General features: G+C 52.4%; 1 protein-coding gene across 1 annotated transcript in view; it reads left to right on the top strand.

Moving 5' to 3' along the window:
• TEAD4 (TEA domain transcription factor 4) overlaps nucleotides 1–16,780 on the top strand; it is a gene marked incomplete at its 5' end in the record, with an annotated part of 72,989 nt that overhangs the window by 28,095 nt on the left and 28,114 nt on the right. The window contains one exon of the mRNA XM_082351359.1: nucleotides 1,135–1,389. Coding sequence (XP_082207485.1) covers nucleotides 1,135–1,389 — 255 coding nt within the window. The remainder of the gene's footprint in view (nucleotides 1–1,134; nucleotides 1,390–16,780) is intronic.

A 16,780-nucleotide genomic window follows, 5' to 3' on the forward strand; every position in this document is an offset into this window, starting at 1 on the left:
CAGGGAAGCCCCATCTTAACCATTTTTAAGTGTATAGTTCAGTAATGTTAAAAGTATATTCACAAGTGGATATATGTATATGTATAACTAATCACGTTGCTATACACCTGAAACTAACACAACATTGTAAATCAACTATACTTCCATAAAAATTAAAAAAAAAAAACCATAAAAAGTAAACTTAAAACAGAAAAAAAAAAAAAAAGTATATTCACGTTGTTGTGCAACACATCTCCGGAACTTTTTCATCTTGCAAAACCGAAACCCTATACCCCTTAAACAGCAACTCCCCACCTCCTCCTCCCCCAGCCCGGGGTAACCACCGTTCTACTTTCTGCCTCTATGACTTTGAGTACCCTAAGGATGTCATATAAGTGGAATCACACAGCATTTGTCCTTTTTGGCTGGCTTATGTCACTTAGGATAATGTCCTCAAAGTCCATCCATGTAATAACATGTCCAACCATGTTATTCAACCTTCCTTTTTAAGGTTGAATAATACTCTATTGTATATAGATACTACATTTTGTTTATGCTTTCATTCATCCGTGGACACTTGGGTTGCTTCTGTCTCTTGGCTATTGTGAATAGTGCTGCTGTGAACATGGGTGTATAAATAATCTCTTTGAGACCCTGCTTTTGGTTCTTCTGGGTGTATACCCAGAAGTGGAATTGCTGGATCATATGGTAGTTCTTATTTTGATTTTTTGAGGGACCTCCCTACTGTTTTCCCTAGTGGTTGCCCCATTTTCTGTTCCCACCAACGGTGCACAATATCTTTCATCCTTTTGCCCCTTTTTGATTTAATGTAGAACATCCCTGGCACTTGGTCCTCGTCTCCAACTTCTCAGCCCCATCTGGGTTCTTAGAGCCATGATCAGAGGGAGCCTGGTCATTGAGCTCCTTTGACAGGGTGGGAAGCTGAGGTCTCTGGATGGGAGATGACCTGCCCTTGACCCCCCAGATCTTCCACCTCACCCTTTGTTCCCTGGGATCCCCGGCCTTTCCCTTGAGCTCCTGCGCCGTGATCGCCAGGAAAGGAGGAGCACCTGGTTTGGGGGTGGTGCTCCCTGGGTCCCCCCCGACCCTGGTCCGCACATTCATCCACCAATGCCGTGGTTTCTGCCCAAACAGGTCCAACGGGCGCTCCTCCAAGCGGAGCCTTGGAGGGCACGGCCGGCACCATTACCTCCAACGAGTGGAGCTCTCCCAACTCCCCCGAGGGGAGCAACGTCTCTGGGGGCAGCCAGGCCTTGGACAAGCCCATCGACAATGACGCGGAGGGCGTGTGGAGCCCCGACATTGAGCAGAGCTTCCAGGAGGCGCTGGCCATCTACCCGCCCTGCGGTCGGCGCAAGATCATCCTCTCAGACGAAGGCAAGATGTACGGTAAGGAGGCTGTCGGGCCTGGCCAGCAGCGCCCCCCAACTCACGGTCCAGGCCTGGCAACAGCCTCGGCACAGCAACCGCGCTCCTGCCAAGTGACGGAGGGGGGTGACTTCTTGGGGCTCCTCCCAGGTGGACGCTGCTTTACTCTGTCCTGGGCTCCCAAGGGAAGGGAGGGCCTCGGAGGAGACGCCTTTGGGTGGATGTGGAGGATGGTGAGAAGGTGGTACTGAAGGAAAATCCCTCCAGCCATCCCCCAGGCAAATGCCTCATCTTCTCCCAGCTTCCCACCTTGGCTGTGTAGGGCGGTTAGGAAGGCCGGCCGTCCTGGCTCATTCCCTCCCTCCCTTCCCCATGCAGGAGCCTGCTGTGTGTCAGGCAGGGTGGGGCAGATCTAGACCCTGCTCGCAGCTCGGTGGGGGTGAGCACACATGTAACTGTACACAAGGCGGATGGGCGTGTCCCCGGAGAGGCTGAGGACCCTTCCCTCAGGGACGTTCCCCTCCAGCCGAGAGCCATGAGGTAAGACTAAGTCTTCCTGAGCCGCTGAGGATGGGAACATACAGAGACTCAGTGTCCGGCAGCCCCGTGGGAAGGACTGAACGTTCTGCCCGCGGCTGTGCTGACTTTAGGGTGGAAGAGAGGGTATCTGGGGGAGCAAAACAAACACTGAACGGCTGTTGAGAGGCTCAGGGCAGCCTCCATTGACACTGGAAAGCCCGCCAGGACCCCCAGCTTGAAACGTGGGTCTTGGGCAGCTGAGGGGGTCTCTGACTGGCTGAAGCCCCTGACAACAGAGGGTCTCGCCCTGCCCCCCGTGAGATGGCTCCAGGCCAGGCGACCACCCGCACACGGGTGCCCCTCCCCCAGCGCAGATGCTTTGTCAGCTGTGTGGGGGGCCCACGGGGGCTGACCCAGCTCAGCTCCGAGGGCTGCTGTAAGAGTTGCCACAAATTTAAGGGATGCCTTGGACAACAGCAGTGTATCCTTGCGGGTCAGGAGGCCAGAAGTCTGAACTCAAGGGGTCCCTGGGGTTGGTTCCTTGTGGAGGGTCTGTTCCGTGTCTCCCTCCTGGCTTCTGGTGGCGGATGGCAGCCCTTGTTGTCCTTGGCTCGTAGCTGCATCACTCCCATCTCTGACCCTGTTGTCACATGGCCATCCTCTCTGTGTCTCTGTGTGTCCTCTTACACGGACACCTGTAAGAGGTTACCAATCATTGGATTTAGGGCCCACCTTAATCCAGTATGACCTCATCTTAACTAATTACATCTGTGAAGACTCTGTTTCCAGATAAGGCCACATTCTGAGGTTCTGGGTGGACGTGAATGTTGGGGGGACACCAACACAATTCAATGGACCAAACTCAAATCTGCTTAGTTACTGGTCTAGGGAGTCGCGGAGCTGCACAGCCCCGCCTACTTCATCCTTTACCTACACCTTCCCTGCAGGGCCAAGGGATTCCTTCTCGCCTGCTTGTTGGGGAAGCAGGGTCCTCTTGAGCTAGACCCTGGGTCTGCTCCTTGGTCAGCAGTTAAAGCTGCTCATCCCTCCTTACCAGCCCCTCTGCTGTGGCTCTGCTGGGTCCCCACTTCTGTGGGCCTCCACGCCCCGGGTCGGGCCCCCCAGGCCTCCCTGCTTAACCACTTCCTGCTCTAATGCTTGCTTCTTACTTTTGGTCCCCGTGGAAGCTTCGTGGAGGAGAGGGCCGCCGTGTATGGAGCACCTGTGTGTCCGGGGTGGGGCTGCAGATGGAGGTCCTCCCCGTGGAGCTGCGGAGGAGGGGGCTCTAGTATCCTGGGCTCTTCCCACCGCTTTGGTGGAGAGTGGGGCGTGTGCTGGTCCTGAGCTGAGGTGTGAGGGGGAGGAGGGGGAGGGGTGTGTAGGGCGGGTCCTGGGCGTGGCTGGAGAGCTGTCCTGTCCCTGGGTGGGGCAGTGATCGGTGCCCAGGCGCCTCTCAGGATTCATCTTCCTGCTTTAAAGGGACAAATGGTCTGGCAAACACAGGTGGGCAAGAGGCACTCAGCAGAGGGAAAAAGCCGAGGGTGCTGCCGTGTGGGGAAGGCCCCAGGAGGTGCTGACCGTGGAGAGCCAGCAGACAGTGTTTGAGTGACGCCATGGGCCAGCTGTTTCTTTGTGTGTGGTGGTAAAATATACCGTTGTAACCATTTTTCAGTGTACAGTTCAGTGGCATTAAGTACATTCACATTGTTGTGCGACCATCATCACCGTCCGTTTCTAGAATTTTCTCATCCTCCCGAACTGAAACTCTGTCCCCATTAAACACTCACTCCCCTCCTCCCCCAGCCCCTGGCACCCACCATCCACTTTCTGTCTCTGTGGCTGTGATTCCTCTACGGACCTCACGTAAGTGGAGTCACGCAGTATTTGTCCTTCTGTATCCAGCTTGTTTCACTGAGTATCACGTCCTCAAGGTTCCTCTGTGTCGTAGCAGGTGTCAGAACGTCCTTCCTTTTGAAGACTGAGTCACATTCCATCATATGGATGGACCCCATGGTGTTTATCTGTTCACCCAGTTGATGGACATTTGGGTGGCTTCACTTTTTTTAGTCGTTATGGGTGGTTATTTCTATCCGTATTCACATAGGAAGGTATAGGGTTTAAGAGACTTGATCTTTGGGCCCCTGGCGATTGTGACCGAAGCAGGGTTTGGGAAAGGCAAGGCTGTGCACTTCCAGCGGGCCTTGGGGTGGAATTGTGTTTGGCAGGAGGGGAGCCGTTGAGTGAGGGAAGCAAGATGAAAACAGTGTTTGGCGAACTGTCCTGGCCTTGCCGGCGTCCTTTGTGGCTCTCCTTCCCTGTGCTGAGAGACAGGGAGGGGCCGAGGCCAGGAGCCCCTTAGCGATGGGAGGGGTGACAGCCTGTGCAGATGCAGAGAGAGAAGCTCAGAGAAACCAAGAGCTTCTCCCAGAGTCGCTCAGGTAGTAAGTAGGAGCGGGGGCCGGGTGGGGCGGTGGTCAGTGCTCCCCATTACCCCGAGTGGCCACAGTGAGCTCTGCGAAGCCAGCCTGCCTCCTGCTTGGCCCCGGCTCAGGTGGGTCAGGCTCTGGGCAGGGGGACCAGGGGCCGCCCCGCGGAGTCTGGCGACCGACCCAGCCCCCATGGCACCTGTCCTCTGTGAGTACACGTCCCGCTGGGGTGCAGACGCTGGCTTAGCCCCATCTCGTCTTACAGGCTCGGGGGCAGAGCCAAGGCAGGGCCTTGCCGGAGTGGACAGGGGCTTTCTCGGCAGAGCGGAGCGGCCCAGCTGGGGGGTATATATAGCCCTGAGCTCAGCCCCAGGTGTGGGAGGGGGTGGGGCGGTAGAGGGACCAGCCGCCGAGTTGGCTCAGACCTGGTCTCCCTCAGGCTGCTCGCCACCCCTCCTTCTCTCGGGGACCCACCCTTGCCATCCTCTGTGTCCTGAGAGCCCTGGTCCTTACCCTCTCCAGTGCCCCACATCCAGAGGCCTCAGCTGGTTTCCAGGTGGGCAGCTGGCCTCAGGCAGGAAGAGCAAACTGCCCAGAGGAGGATTCGAGACCCGGAGTCTCTGAGGACAAGGGGTCAGTCCTGCCCCCAGCTCGGCCCCCGCACACCCAGAGCAGGGCCACCGACCAGGGCCAGGCAGACCTGCAGGTGACACGCAGGCGCAGGACAGATCCGCGCTGAGCCTCCCCCGCCCGTGGACCGGCTCCGGGCCAAGGCCTTCCCCGGCTCATGGCAGCCTTCGGTTTTGCCCCGTCACGGTGTGACCCTCGCCCTGGCACTGCCGGTCTCTCTGACCTCGTCGCCCAGCCTGGCTCTGCCCCCCTGGCAGGTGGCGGGAGGTGAGCGTGGCTCCCGTCTGGCCCCGGCGGCCTGGCTCTCCCTCCGGCGGCCCGCGGCCGGCTCTGTCTTGCTCTGGGCGTTCCTCCCCTCTGCCCGCCAGGGCCCTGGCCCTCCTGGACGTTGCTCTGAATCTCCCAAGTCTCTGCCCTCCTCTCCTGTCTCCCTTGTCTCCCTGGCGCCTCGTTGCCTGTTAGCCGTTGGGCGGTTCCCATCAAGGGCCCCACCGCTCTGGACCAGGCCGGGCTGGGCGCCGTGGTCTCTGCTCTCTGTGGCTGCGTGGTTGAAGGAGAGGCAGGAGGAGCATCTTTGGAAAGTAAACTGAGGGCACTCATGTTGTAGGTAGCCAGTCAGCTGAGGGCTGGCTTATCTTGGAAGCTTTCTGGGAGGAAGTGGAAGTGGAGCTTGGCCAGGTGGAGGAAGGCGGGGGGAGTGAGCCTTGGCCCAGAGGCGGGGCTTTGCCTGCTGGGTTTGGGGGTCCCCGTGGGGATCTGGGCAAAGTGTTGTGATAAGGGACCATCCGAGGTGAGTCACTAGCTAACGAGAGGCTGAGCAGAGGCTGGACCCAGGTCGGGCTCTGGTCACGGAGGCGATGGGACAGGTCACGGAGCCTCATCCGAGCTTCTGCTGCTGCTTCCTTGCCGTGGTCCTCGGACCCTCTGCTGCCCTGTGCTTCGTGTCCCTCTCTTCTGGCCTGGAACCCTGGCGTCCTGCTTCTGGAGGCCTGACAATGGGCGCCTCTGTTCACATCCACTGTGCCCAGTGGCCAGTTGGGCAGGTTGTTTACCTCTCAGCTTCAGTGTCCCCATTTGAAAAATGGGGATAATAATAATACTACCTTTGGGGTTTTGGTTTTATTTATTTATTACTTATATATATTTTTAAACATAAATTTATTTATTTATTTATTTTATTTTTGGCTGCGTTGGGTCTTTGTTGCTGTGCGCAGGCTTTCTCTAGTTGCAGCGAGTGGGGGCTACTCTTTGTTGCGGTGTGTGGGCTTCTCATTGCAGTGGCTTCTCTTCTTGTGGAGCACGGGCTCTAGGTGCGTGGGCTTCAGCAGTTGTGGCGCGTGGGCTCGGTAGTTGTGGCTCGCGGGCTCTAGGACGCAAGCTCAGTAGTTGTGGCGCACTGGCTTAGTTGCTCCGCAGCATATGGGATCTTCCTGGACCAGGGCTCGAACCCGTGTCCCCCTGCATTGGCAGGCAGATTCTTAACCACTGGGCCACCAGGGAAGCCCTACTTATATATTTTGTGGGAAAATATGAAGAACTTAAAATGCACCCTATGACCCTTTGTAAGTGCACAGCTCAGTGGCATTAAGTACACTTACACCGTGTGCAGCCACCACCGCCATCATCTCCAGAACTTTTTCGTTCTTCCCAACAGAAACTGTACCCATTAAACAATAACTCCCCATTCCCCATTCCCCCTTCCCCCTAGGCCCTGGTATCCTCTGATCTACTTTCTGTAGATCATGAATTTGCCTGTTCTGGGTACATCACGGTAGTGGAATCATATAGTACTTGCCATTCTGTGTCTGGATTATTTCTCTTAGGACAATGTCTTCAAGGTTCATCCATGTTGTAGCCTATGTCAGAACTTCATTCTTCTTTTTAATCACTGAATAATATTCCATTGTGTAGATGGACCACATTTTGTTGATCCATTTATCTATTGATGTATATGTGGGTGTTTCCATCTTTTGGCTATTGTGAATAATGCTGCTATGAACCTGGGTATACAAATATCTCTTTGAGACCCTGCTTTCAGTTATTTGGGGTATATACCTAGAGGTGGAATTGCTGGATCATATGGTGATTCTGTTTAACTTTTTGAGGAACTACCAGACTATCTCCCACAAGTGGCTGCACCGTTTTACATTCTGCCAGCAACGTACAAGTGTTTTAATTTCTTTACATCCTCACCAACGCTTGTTATTTTCCGTTTTCTGTTTTTTTTTTTTTTCAATAGCCATTCTAGTGGGTGTGAGGTGGTATCTCATGGTTTGATTTGCATTTCCCTAAGGTTAGTGATGTCAAGCATCTTTTCATGTACTAATTGAAAGAAGACACCATCTTTAATGTAGCTGTTGGGACAAGAGGTGCCAGTGAACAGCGTGGGGCTGCAGAGCTGGAGGGGAACTCTTCCTGCCCTTCAGGAGCTCAAATGACTTGAGCCCAGGGAGGCACAGACCTTGTGCACCAGGGCTGGAGGCGGAGTGGCCTTGAAGATGGCGTAGGATTTCACCAGAAGCCTCAGAGCCCTCCAGGGACAATGGTGGTAACAGCTCCGGTGTCAGGCATGAAAAGTTTCTTCTCCACAAATAGCCTCCTCCTCCAGCTGCAGGTGTTTATAGCTTCAGTTGATCCCTAGCCAGGGTGCCCCCAGGCCAGGCCGTGGGCATTAGTGGGGGCTGGCCTCCTCCCCACCCCCGCCAGCAGGGGTGAAATGTCAGCTCCGGTAAAGAGCTCCCTGTGAGGCCTCTGCTGAAGCAAAGATCTATCTACCTGCGGGGAAGCTCATGCCCTTTTCAACTTTGAAAACTAATAGCTTTAGTTCTAATAGGACCTTATCAACAATATTAGCAAAACAACTGTCTTTGATGACCCTTCTTAAAGGGCATAAACTCTGAATATGTTTACGGCCCTGGGGTAGGGCTGGTACAGGGAGGAAATGAGACACCGAAGAGGCCTGTCCCAGACAGGATTTAGCAGATGGGATTTTCATGCTCTTGTGTGACTGAGGAAGAAAGAGCCTCGGGTGGCTGGCAGGACATGTGTGACCCTGGGTGTGGGGTTTGGAGAAGGTGGTCGTCACTCTGTGTGGACCCTGCATTGGGAGTGCCCCGCCTTCAGCCCGAGGGTCCACTGCCGTCCTTGCCCATGGTGGGTGGGGCTGTGGGGGCTTTGGACACATGTCCTCTGACAGATGGGCCACAGTCTGGTGGGGTGTCCTTTCCAGTCCCACCCAGGCCCTCTCTGGGGTTGGCCAAGGCCACCTGCCACACTGCAATGCCCAGCTGCCCGGCTGGCCTCCGCGTGGTCCAGGTTGGCCTCCTGCCCTGGTCCGGGATCTCAACCACCGGAGGGTGGGAGGCCTGGGGTTATGCAGCTGGTGGCAGAGCTGGGACGAGGATGCAGTTCTTGCCTTCCCACCAGCTCACCTGGATTTTCTACTAGTTTCCTCCTGATGTTGCCCTTTTTTTTTTTTTTTTTTTTTTTGGCCATGCCGTATGGCTTGCGGGATCTCCATTCCCTGACCAGGGATTGAACCTGGGCCATGGCAGTGAAAGCCCGGAATCCTAACCACTGGGCCACCAGGGAGCTCCCCTGCCATTGCTCTTCTTTGCTGCCTTCACTGTGGCTTCACGGCTCTGCACACTCCTTACATCTCTCTGCTTCTCCCCCAGCTCTGGGAGCCTCCTGGCGTCTCAGTCATCCAGGGCACTTTGGCTCCTACAGCTCTGAGTACCGCTGTCCAGGAGAGAGTGAAAACAGGTGGGCATTGGGACTTCCCTGGCAGTCCAGTGAGTAAGATTCCACGCTCCCAATGCAGGGGGCCCGGGTTCGATCCCTCGTCCGGGAACTAGATCCCGCATGCATGCTACAACTAAGACCCGGCGCAGCCTAAATAAATAAAATAAATATTAAAACAAAAACAAACAGGTGGGCCGGCTTTTGGTCCAAATAGTTGGCTCTCCCTGCAGGACCTGGGCCAGGGCCAGGGTCAGGGCCAGGAGCAGTGAGACATCACTAAGGACTTACTTCACGCAGAGACCCAGGGAATCGTCGGGGTGTGGGAGGGGGGTGGATGGTCCAGAGAGGCGGAGCAGAATGGCCTCTGGCAGAAGAAACTCCCAGCCCAGCCAGGGGAGACATCCGTGGGAAAAAGCAGCCATTGTGAAGCCCTGGGTGTGGCCTTAGAAACGGATGTTCCTGTGGCCTTGGGACAGTAATAAACCATGTGACTTTGAATAAATCACTTTCCCTCTCTGGGCCTTAGTTTCTTCTCGCTTAGGCTAGCTAGGACCCCTGGTGCCCCCTGGTCCATCCCCTCAATCCTGTGTTAAAGAGAAGTTAGGAGATAGACTCTAGAACCACACTGCGGATAGAATGAAGACGAGAGACCAGCTGCAGGAGCTGTTGTGAGGATGAACGTGTGAACACACGTAAAGTTTACGGTGTTCACTCTGTGTTCTTACGGGTACCTGTAAGTGCTCCACAGACGTTCATTATTGTTACTGTTATCACGAGAGTGAAAGAAACTACAGCAGTTCCCTGTGTCTGTAAAAGGCCTGGATTAGATGCCAGCTGGTTTGGAGGCAGTTGAATGGCCGGGTTGACCTCGGGAGGACCTCAAGGGGCAGGAAGGGAGCTGTTTGCCCCCCTTGGCTCCAGACACCCAGAGAAACCCAGGGCTCCACTCCCACCCAGGGGTCCTCCCCTGCTGAGCAGCAGGACGGGCCTGGCTGGAACGCGGTCCGAGGGGCCGCAAGGGAGAGGAGGAGGCCTCTCCCGGGAGGAGAGAAGCACAACTTGAAACGTACGAAGACCGTACGAAGACAGCCGAGCCAGCCTGGGACCCTGGGTCTGGCTCCTGTGACCCCACTGCTGGCCTCGTGCCTAGGGCCCGGGCCGTGCCTGGGGCCTGTCTGTAGGCAGAGCTCCTGGACCCTGTGGCAGAGACAGAGGTGGTGCTGGGGCTGGGCGGGGGCTCCGTCCTCATGACATGGGGGTCGTCTGTGACGTGTGGAGTAAGGGTCTCAGCCGGGGCTGGGCAGGGGCCTCCCAGCTGCTGTTTAACGGGTGCTCCAGAGTACACGCCACTGCGTCCAGGCCAGGAGGCCTGCCCGGACTGGGAATGGACTCCTGCGGACCGAGGACCTTCTCCGCCAGGCCCTGTGCCACTTCCAAGTGGCTGAGCCAGGACTCACACCCGGGTGTTAGCCCTAGGTCTGCCGGTGGCCCATCTGAGTGAGATTTTCTGGCCTCAGTTTCTCCATCTGCCTGCCCTTCTGTGGGGGAGGTCGGATTTCCTGTGACGTCAGTGAGGCTTACACTTCGGGGCCCCTCACCTGCGTGGGCCCCTTCCAGGCGCCTAAACTTTTTATTTTATTTTATTTTTTAACTCTATTTATTTATTTAGCTGCACCACACGGCTTGTGGGATCTTAGTTCCCTGACCAGGGATTGAACCCAGGCCCTAGTAGTGAAAGCGCCGTATCCTAACCATTGGACTGCCAGGGAATTCCCAAAACTGTTTGTTTATTTATTTATTTTTAATTAATTAATTTATTTTTGGCTGTGTTGGGTCTTCGTTTCTGTGCGAGGGCTTTCTCTAGTTGCGGCAAGCGGGGGCCACTCTTCATCGCGGTGCGCGGGCCTCTCACTATCGCGGCCTCTCTTGTTGCGGAGCACAGGCTCCAGACGCGCAGACTCAGCAGTTGTGGCTCACGGGCCTAGTTGCTCCGCGGCATGTGGGATCTTCCCAGACCAGGGCTCGAACCCGTGTCCCCTGCATTGGCAGGCAGATTCTCAACCACTGTGCCACCAGGGAAGCCCAAACTGTTTATTTTTTATTAAATATTTTAAGGTAGCTTTACTGAAATATAATTGACATACCATAAACAATCCGTATTTGGAGTGGACAGTTCGGTAAGTTTGACTTACGGAGCCATCACCACCATCAAGAGAGTGAACCCACCCATCACCTCCTTAACCTAATTTTGTGTTTGTATTTTCAATTCTTTTTCTCAGAGAGGGACTCCCAGTTTTTAGATATTTTAGGCCTCACCAAAATCTGGATTTGCTTCTGCAGAGAGAAGCTCAAATGAGACCAGGATAGGAAAGCGCTTTGAGAATGATGTTGGACTAATCGGAAGTGGAAGGTTATTTGTACTTCTTTATCTCACAGTGTTCCCGCAGAAGACGTGACCAACATCTTGTCATTCGTTTAGCAAATACTTATTGAGTGTGTACTGTGTGTAGCACTTTTCTAGCTTTAGGTGTGAAGAGACAAGAACCCCTGTTCATAGGAGCTTTCCTCCTGATGGGAGTCGGGGATAGACCGTGCGCTACATAAGTAAGTGGGTCACATGGTGATTAGAATGAGCTGGAGAAAGTGAAGGGGGTGTGGGGTGACCTCAGCTTTCAGTGGGGTGTTTAGGGAAGACGTCCCGCTGATAACGGCTGTTGAGCAACGATGCCGCGGGGTTGAAGGTGAGGGAGTGGGCCGTGCGGGTCTCTGGGGCAGAGAACAGGATGCGTGAAGGCCCTGAGGTGGGAGGGGCCTGGCACGACCAGCAATAGCCCAGAGACCCGAAGGCCGCTGGCAGGAGGTTGGAGAGGGGCTGAGCTGGGGGCGGGTGGACAGATCCTGCGGGGGCCTTCAGGCTATTGTAGGGGCTTGGATACTTTCAAGGGAGGGAGGAGGGCACCGTTGGAGGGGGTTTGGGTTCTAACAGGATGGCTGTGGCTTCTGCGGGGAGAATAGATTGGGAGCAGGGAATCCAGGCAGAAGCCCGTTCCGCCCTCTGGCCAGGGAGGGAGGTCGCTTGGACACGGGGGTGGTGAGAAGTGGCTGGATTCTGACCTAGTTTGAAATCAGAGGCATCAGCTTTTGCTGGCAGAGTCATTCGTTCATTTGGCAAATAGGTGCCAGGTCCTGGGGATGCAGACCTGAAGGGAGATGTGGTCCCCTCCTGAGATGCTGAGAATCTAGCAGGAAAAGACAGACACAGAAGCGGTGGGCTGCTACCCACTCCGTGGTGTGGGCTGGAGCAGCACGAGAACCGGATCCCAGCCGGTGACTAAGGCGCCTCCAGACCAAAGGGTCCCCCCATCCCATCAGCTTTCCCACCACCGGCACCAGGCCTCTCCGTCACCACGCCCACCAGCGCTGTCCTCAACCCCAGGGGACCTCCTTCCCGCCCTGCCGTTTGTTTGCCCCTGGACTTTTGGAACTGGACTCCTCACGGGGGCCTGGAACATGTTCGTTTTACAGGAAGGGAGACTGAGCCCCAGAGAGCTGTTATTGAGCCAGAGTTCAGGTCTATTTCCGAAGTCTGTACAATTTGGGCACATTTGAATGAAAAGCCTCTGGTTGTCAGGGCGCATGTTTAAGAAGAGAAGGCTGTGTGAGGGTCCGGAGGGAAGTGACCGGCCGAGGCCCCAGAGCTCATTTGTGGAGCTGCTGGGCTGCGGCCTGGCTCCTCGACTCCCAGTCCCGTGACTGTTTCCAGTTGTTACTGGTGATGGTTAGACTCCGCCTTTCACAGCTGCAGCGTGAGTGCCTCTAGTTAGATGTAGGGTAGGACTATTGCACGTTCATTGGACCACCTGTGGAGTACCTTTCCCTGGAAAGCTTTGAGAAGAGACATGGTGCTGGACCACGGGCTTAGAGGCAGACCAACCCACAGACGGTGTCCCCAGGGTCTCGGCCTCCCCCCTCCTTCCCCGACACAGACAGGCCAGCGCGTCTTTCTGGCAGATGAGACCTCCTGAGGGTAACCTCTTTTTTTTTTTTTGAATTTTATTTATTTTTTTATACAGCAGGTTCTTATTGGTCATCAATTTTATACACATCAGTGTAGACATGTCAATCCCAATCTCCCAATTCATCCCACCACCACCACCACCACCCCCCTGCCGCTTTCCCCCCTTGGTGTCCATAGGTTTGTTCTCTACATTTGTGTATCTATTTCTGCCCTGCAAACCGGTTCATCTGTACCATTTTTCTAGATTCCACATATATGTGTTAATATACGATATTTATTTTTCTCTTTCTGACTTACTTCACTCTGTATGACAGTCTCTAGGTCCATCCACATCTCTACAAATGACCCAATTTCGTTCCTTTTTATGGCTGAGTAATATTCCATTGTATATACGTACCATGTCTTCTTTATCCATTCGTCTGTCGATGGGCATTTAGGTTGCTTCCATGACCTGGCTACTGTAAATAGTGCTGCAATGAACATTGGGGTGCATGTGTCTTTCTGAATTATGGTTTTCTCAGGGTATAGGCCCAGTAGTGGGATTGCTAGGTCATATGGTAATTCTATTTTTAGTTTTTTTTTTTTTAAAGTTTTAATTTATTGATTGATTGATTGCTTGATTGCTATGTTGGGTCTTCGTTTCTGTGCGAGGGCTTTCTCTAGTTGCGGCAAGCGGGGGCCACTCTTCATCGCGGTGCGCGGGCCTCTCACTATCGCGGCGTCTCTTGTTGCGGAGCACAGGCTCCAGACGCGCAGGCTCAGTAGTTGTGGCTCACGGGTCTAGTTGCTCCGCGGCATGTGGGATCTTCCCAGACCAGGGCACGAACCCGTGTCCCCTGCATTAGCAGGCAGATTCTCAACCACTGCGCCACCAGGGAAGCCCTATTTTTAGTTTTTTAAGGAACCTCCATACTGTTCTCCATAGTGGCTGTATCAATTTACATTCCCACCAACAGTGCAAGCGGGTTCCCTTTTCTCCACACCCTCTCCAGCATTTGTTGTTTGTAGATTTTCTGATGATGCCCATTCTAACTGGTGTGAGGTGATACCTCATTGTAGTTTTGATTTGCATTTCTCTAATAATTAGTGATGTTGAGCAGCTTTTCATATGCCCCTTGGTCATCTCTTTGTCTTCTTTGGAGAAATGTCTATTTAGGTCTTCTGCCCATTTTTTGATTGGGTTTTTTTTTTTTTAAATATTGAGCTGCATGAGCTGTTTATATATTTTGGAGATTAATCCTTTGTCCGTTGATTTGTTTGCAAATATTTTCTCCCATTCTGAGGGTTGTCTTTTCATCTTGTTTATAGTTTCCTTTGCCGTGAAAAAGCTTTGAAGTTTCATTAGGTCCCATTTGTTTAGTTTTGTTTTTATTTTTCAGATGGAATGTCCTATAAATATCAATTAAATCTATCTGGTCTATTGTGTCATTTAAAGCTTGTGTTTCCATATGAATTTTCTGTCTGGATGATCTGTCCATTGGTGTAAGTGAGGTGTTAAAGTCCCCCACTATTATTGTGTTACTGTCGATTTCCTCTTTTTTGAAAAAAATTTTATTTATTTATTTATTTTTGGCTGTGTTGGGTCTTCATTGTTGCGTGTGGGCTTTCTTTAGTTGCAGCGAGCGGGGGCAACTCTTCGTTGTGGTGCGCTGGCTTCTCATTGCAGTGCCTTCTCTTGTTGCGGAGCACAGGCTCTAGGCGTGCAGGCTTCAGTAGTTGTGGCACGTGGGCTCAGTAGTCGTGGCTCGCAGGCTCAGTAGTTGTGGCACACGGGCTTAGTTGCTCCGCGGCATGTGGGATCTTCCCGGACCAGGCAAGAACCCATGTCCCCTGCATTGGCAGGTGGATTCTTAACCACTGTGCCACCAGCGAAGCCCCTCAATTTCCTCTTTTATAGCTGTTACCATTTGCCTTACATATTGAGGTGCTCCTATGTTGGGTGCATATATATTTATAATTGTTATATCTTCTTCTTGGATTGGTCCCTTGATCATTATGTAGTGTCCTTCCTTGTCTCTTACAACATTATTTTAAAGTCTATTTTGTCTGATATGAGAATTGCTACTCCAGCTTTCTTTTGATTTTCATTTGCATGGAATATCTTTTTCCATCCCCTCACTTTCAGTCTGTATGTGTCCCTAGGTCTGAAATGGGTCTCTTATAGACAGCATATATATGGGTCTTGTTTTTGTATCCATTCAGCAAGCCTGTGTCGTTTGGTTGGAGCATTTAATACATTCACAGTTAAGATAATTATTGATATGTATGTTCCTATTACCATTTTCTTAATTGTTTTGGGTTTGTTTTTGTAGGTCCTTTTCTTCTCTTGTGTTTCCCACTTAGAGAAGTTCCTTTAGCATTTGTTTTAGAGCTGGTTTGGTGGTGCTGAATTCTCTTAGCTTTTGCTTGTCTGTAAAGCTTTTGATTTCTCCGTTGAATCTGAATGAGATCCTTGCCGGGTAGAGTAATCTTGGTTGTAGGTGCTTCTCTTTCATCACTTTAAATATATCATGCCACTCCCTTCTCGCTTGTAGAGTTTCTGCTGAGAAATCAGCTGTTAACCTTATGGGAGTTCCCTTGTATGTTATTTGTCATTTTTCCCTTGCTGCTTTTAATAATTATTCTTTGTCTTTAATTTTTGTCAATTTGATTACTATGTGTCTCGGCGTGTTTCTCCTTAGGTTTATCCTGCTTGGGATTCTCTTCGCTTCCTGGACTTGGGTGGCTATTTCCTTTCCGGTGTTAGGGAAGTTTTCAACTATAATCTCTTCAAGTTTTTTCTTGGGTCCTTTCTCTCTCTCTTCTCCTTCAGGGACCCCTATAATGCAAATGTTGGTGCATTTGATGTTGTCCCGGAGGTCTCTTAGGGTGTCTTCATTTCTTTTCATTCTTTTTTCTTTATTCTGTTCTGCGGCAGTGAATTCCACCATTCTGTCTTCCAGGTCAGTTATCCATTCTTCTGCCACAGTTATTCTGCTACTGATTCCTTCTAGTGTATTTTTCATTTCAATTATTGTATTGTTCCTCTCTGTGTGTTTGTTCTTTAATTCTTCTAGGTCTTTAGTAAACATTTCTTGCACCTTCTTGATCTTTGCCTCCATTCTTATTCCGAGCTCCTGGATCATCTTCACAATCATTATTCTGAATTCTTTTTCTGGAAGGTTGCCTATCTACACTTCATTTAGTTGTTTTTCTGGGGTTTTATCTTGTTCCTTCATCTGGTACATAGTCCTCTGCCTTTTCATTTTGTCTATCTTTCTGTGAATGTGGTTTTCCTTCCACAGGCTGCAGGATTGTAGTTCTCCTTGCTTCTGCTGTCTGCCCTCTGGTGGATGAGGCTATCTAAGAGGCTTGTGTAACCTTCCTGATGGGAGGGACTGGTGGTGTGTAGAGCTGGGTGTTGCTCTGGTGAGCAGAGCTGGGTGTTGCTCTGGTGGGCAGAGCTCAGTAAAACTTTAATCCACTTGTCTGTTGATGGGTGGGGCTGGGTTCCCTCCCTGTTGGTTGTTTGGCCTGAGGCGACCCAGCACTGGAGGCTACAGGCTCTTTGGTGGGGCTAATGGCGGATTCTGGGAGGGCTCATGCCAAGGAGTACTTCCCAGAACTTCTGCTGCCAGTGTCCTTGTCCCCACGGTGAGCCACAGCCACCCTCCATCTCTGCAGGAGACCTTCCAACACTAGCAGGTAGGTCTGGTTCAGTCTCCTATGGGGTCATTGCTCCTTCCCCCGGGTCCTGATGCGCACACTACTTTGTGTGTGCCCTCCAAGAGTGGAGTCTCTGTTTCCCCCAGTCCTGTCGAAGTCCTGCAATCAAATCCCACTAGCCTTCAAAGTCTGATTCTCTGGGAATTCCTCCACCCGTTGCCAGACCCCTAGGTTGGGAAGCCTGATGTGGGCTCACAACCTTCACTCTTCACTCCAGTGGGTGGACTTCTGTGGTGTAAGTGTTCTCCAGTTTGTGAGTCACCCACCCAGTTGTTGTGGGATTTGATTTTATTGTAATTGCGCCCCTCCTACCATCTCACTGAGGCTTTTCTTTTGTCTTTGGATGTGGGGTATCTTTTTTGGTGAGTTC

This window comes from Balaenoptera borealis (assembly GCF_965194805.1).
Source record: "Balaenoptera borealis genome assembly, chromosome: 13".
Classification (NCBI taxonomy): Eukaryota; Metazoa; Chordata; class Mammalia; order Artiodactyla; family Balaenopteridae; genus Balaenoptera; species Balaenoptera borealis.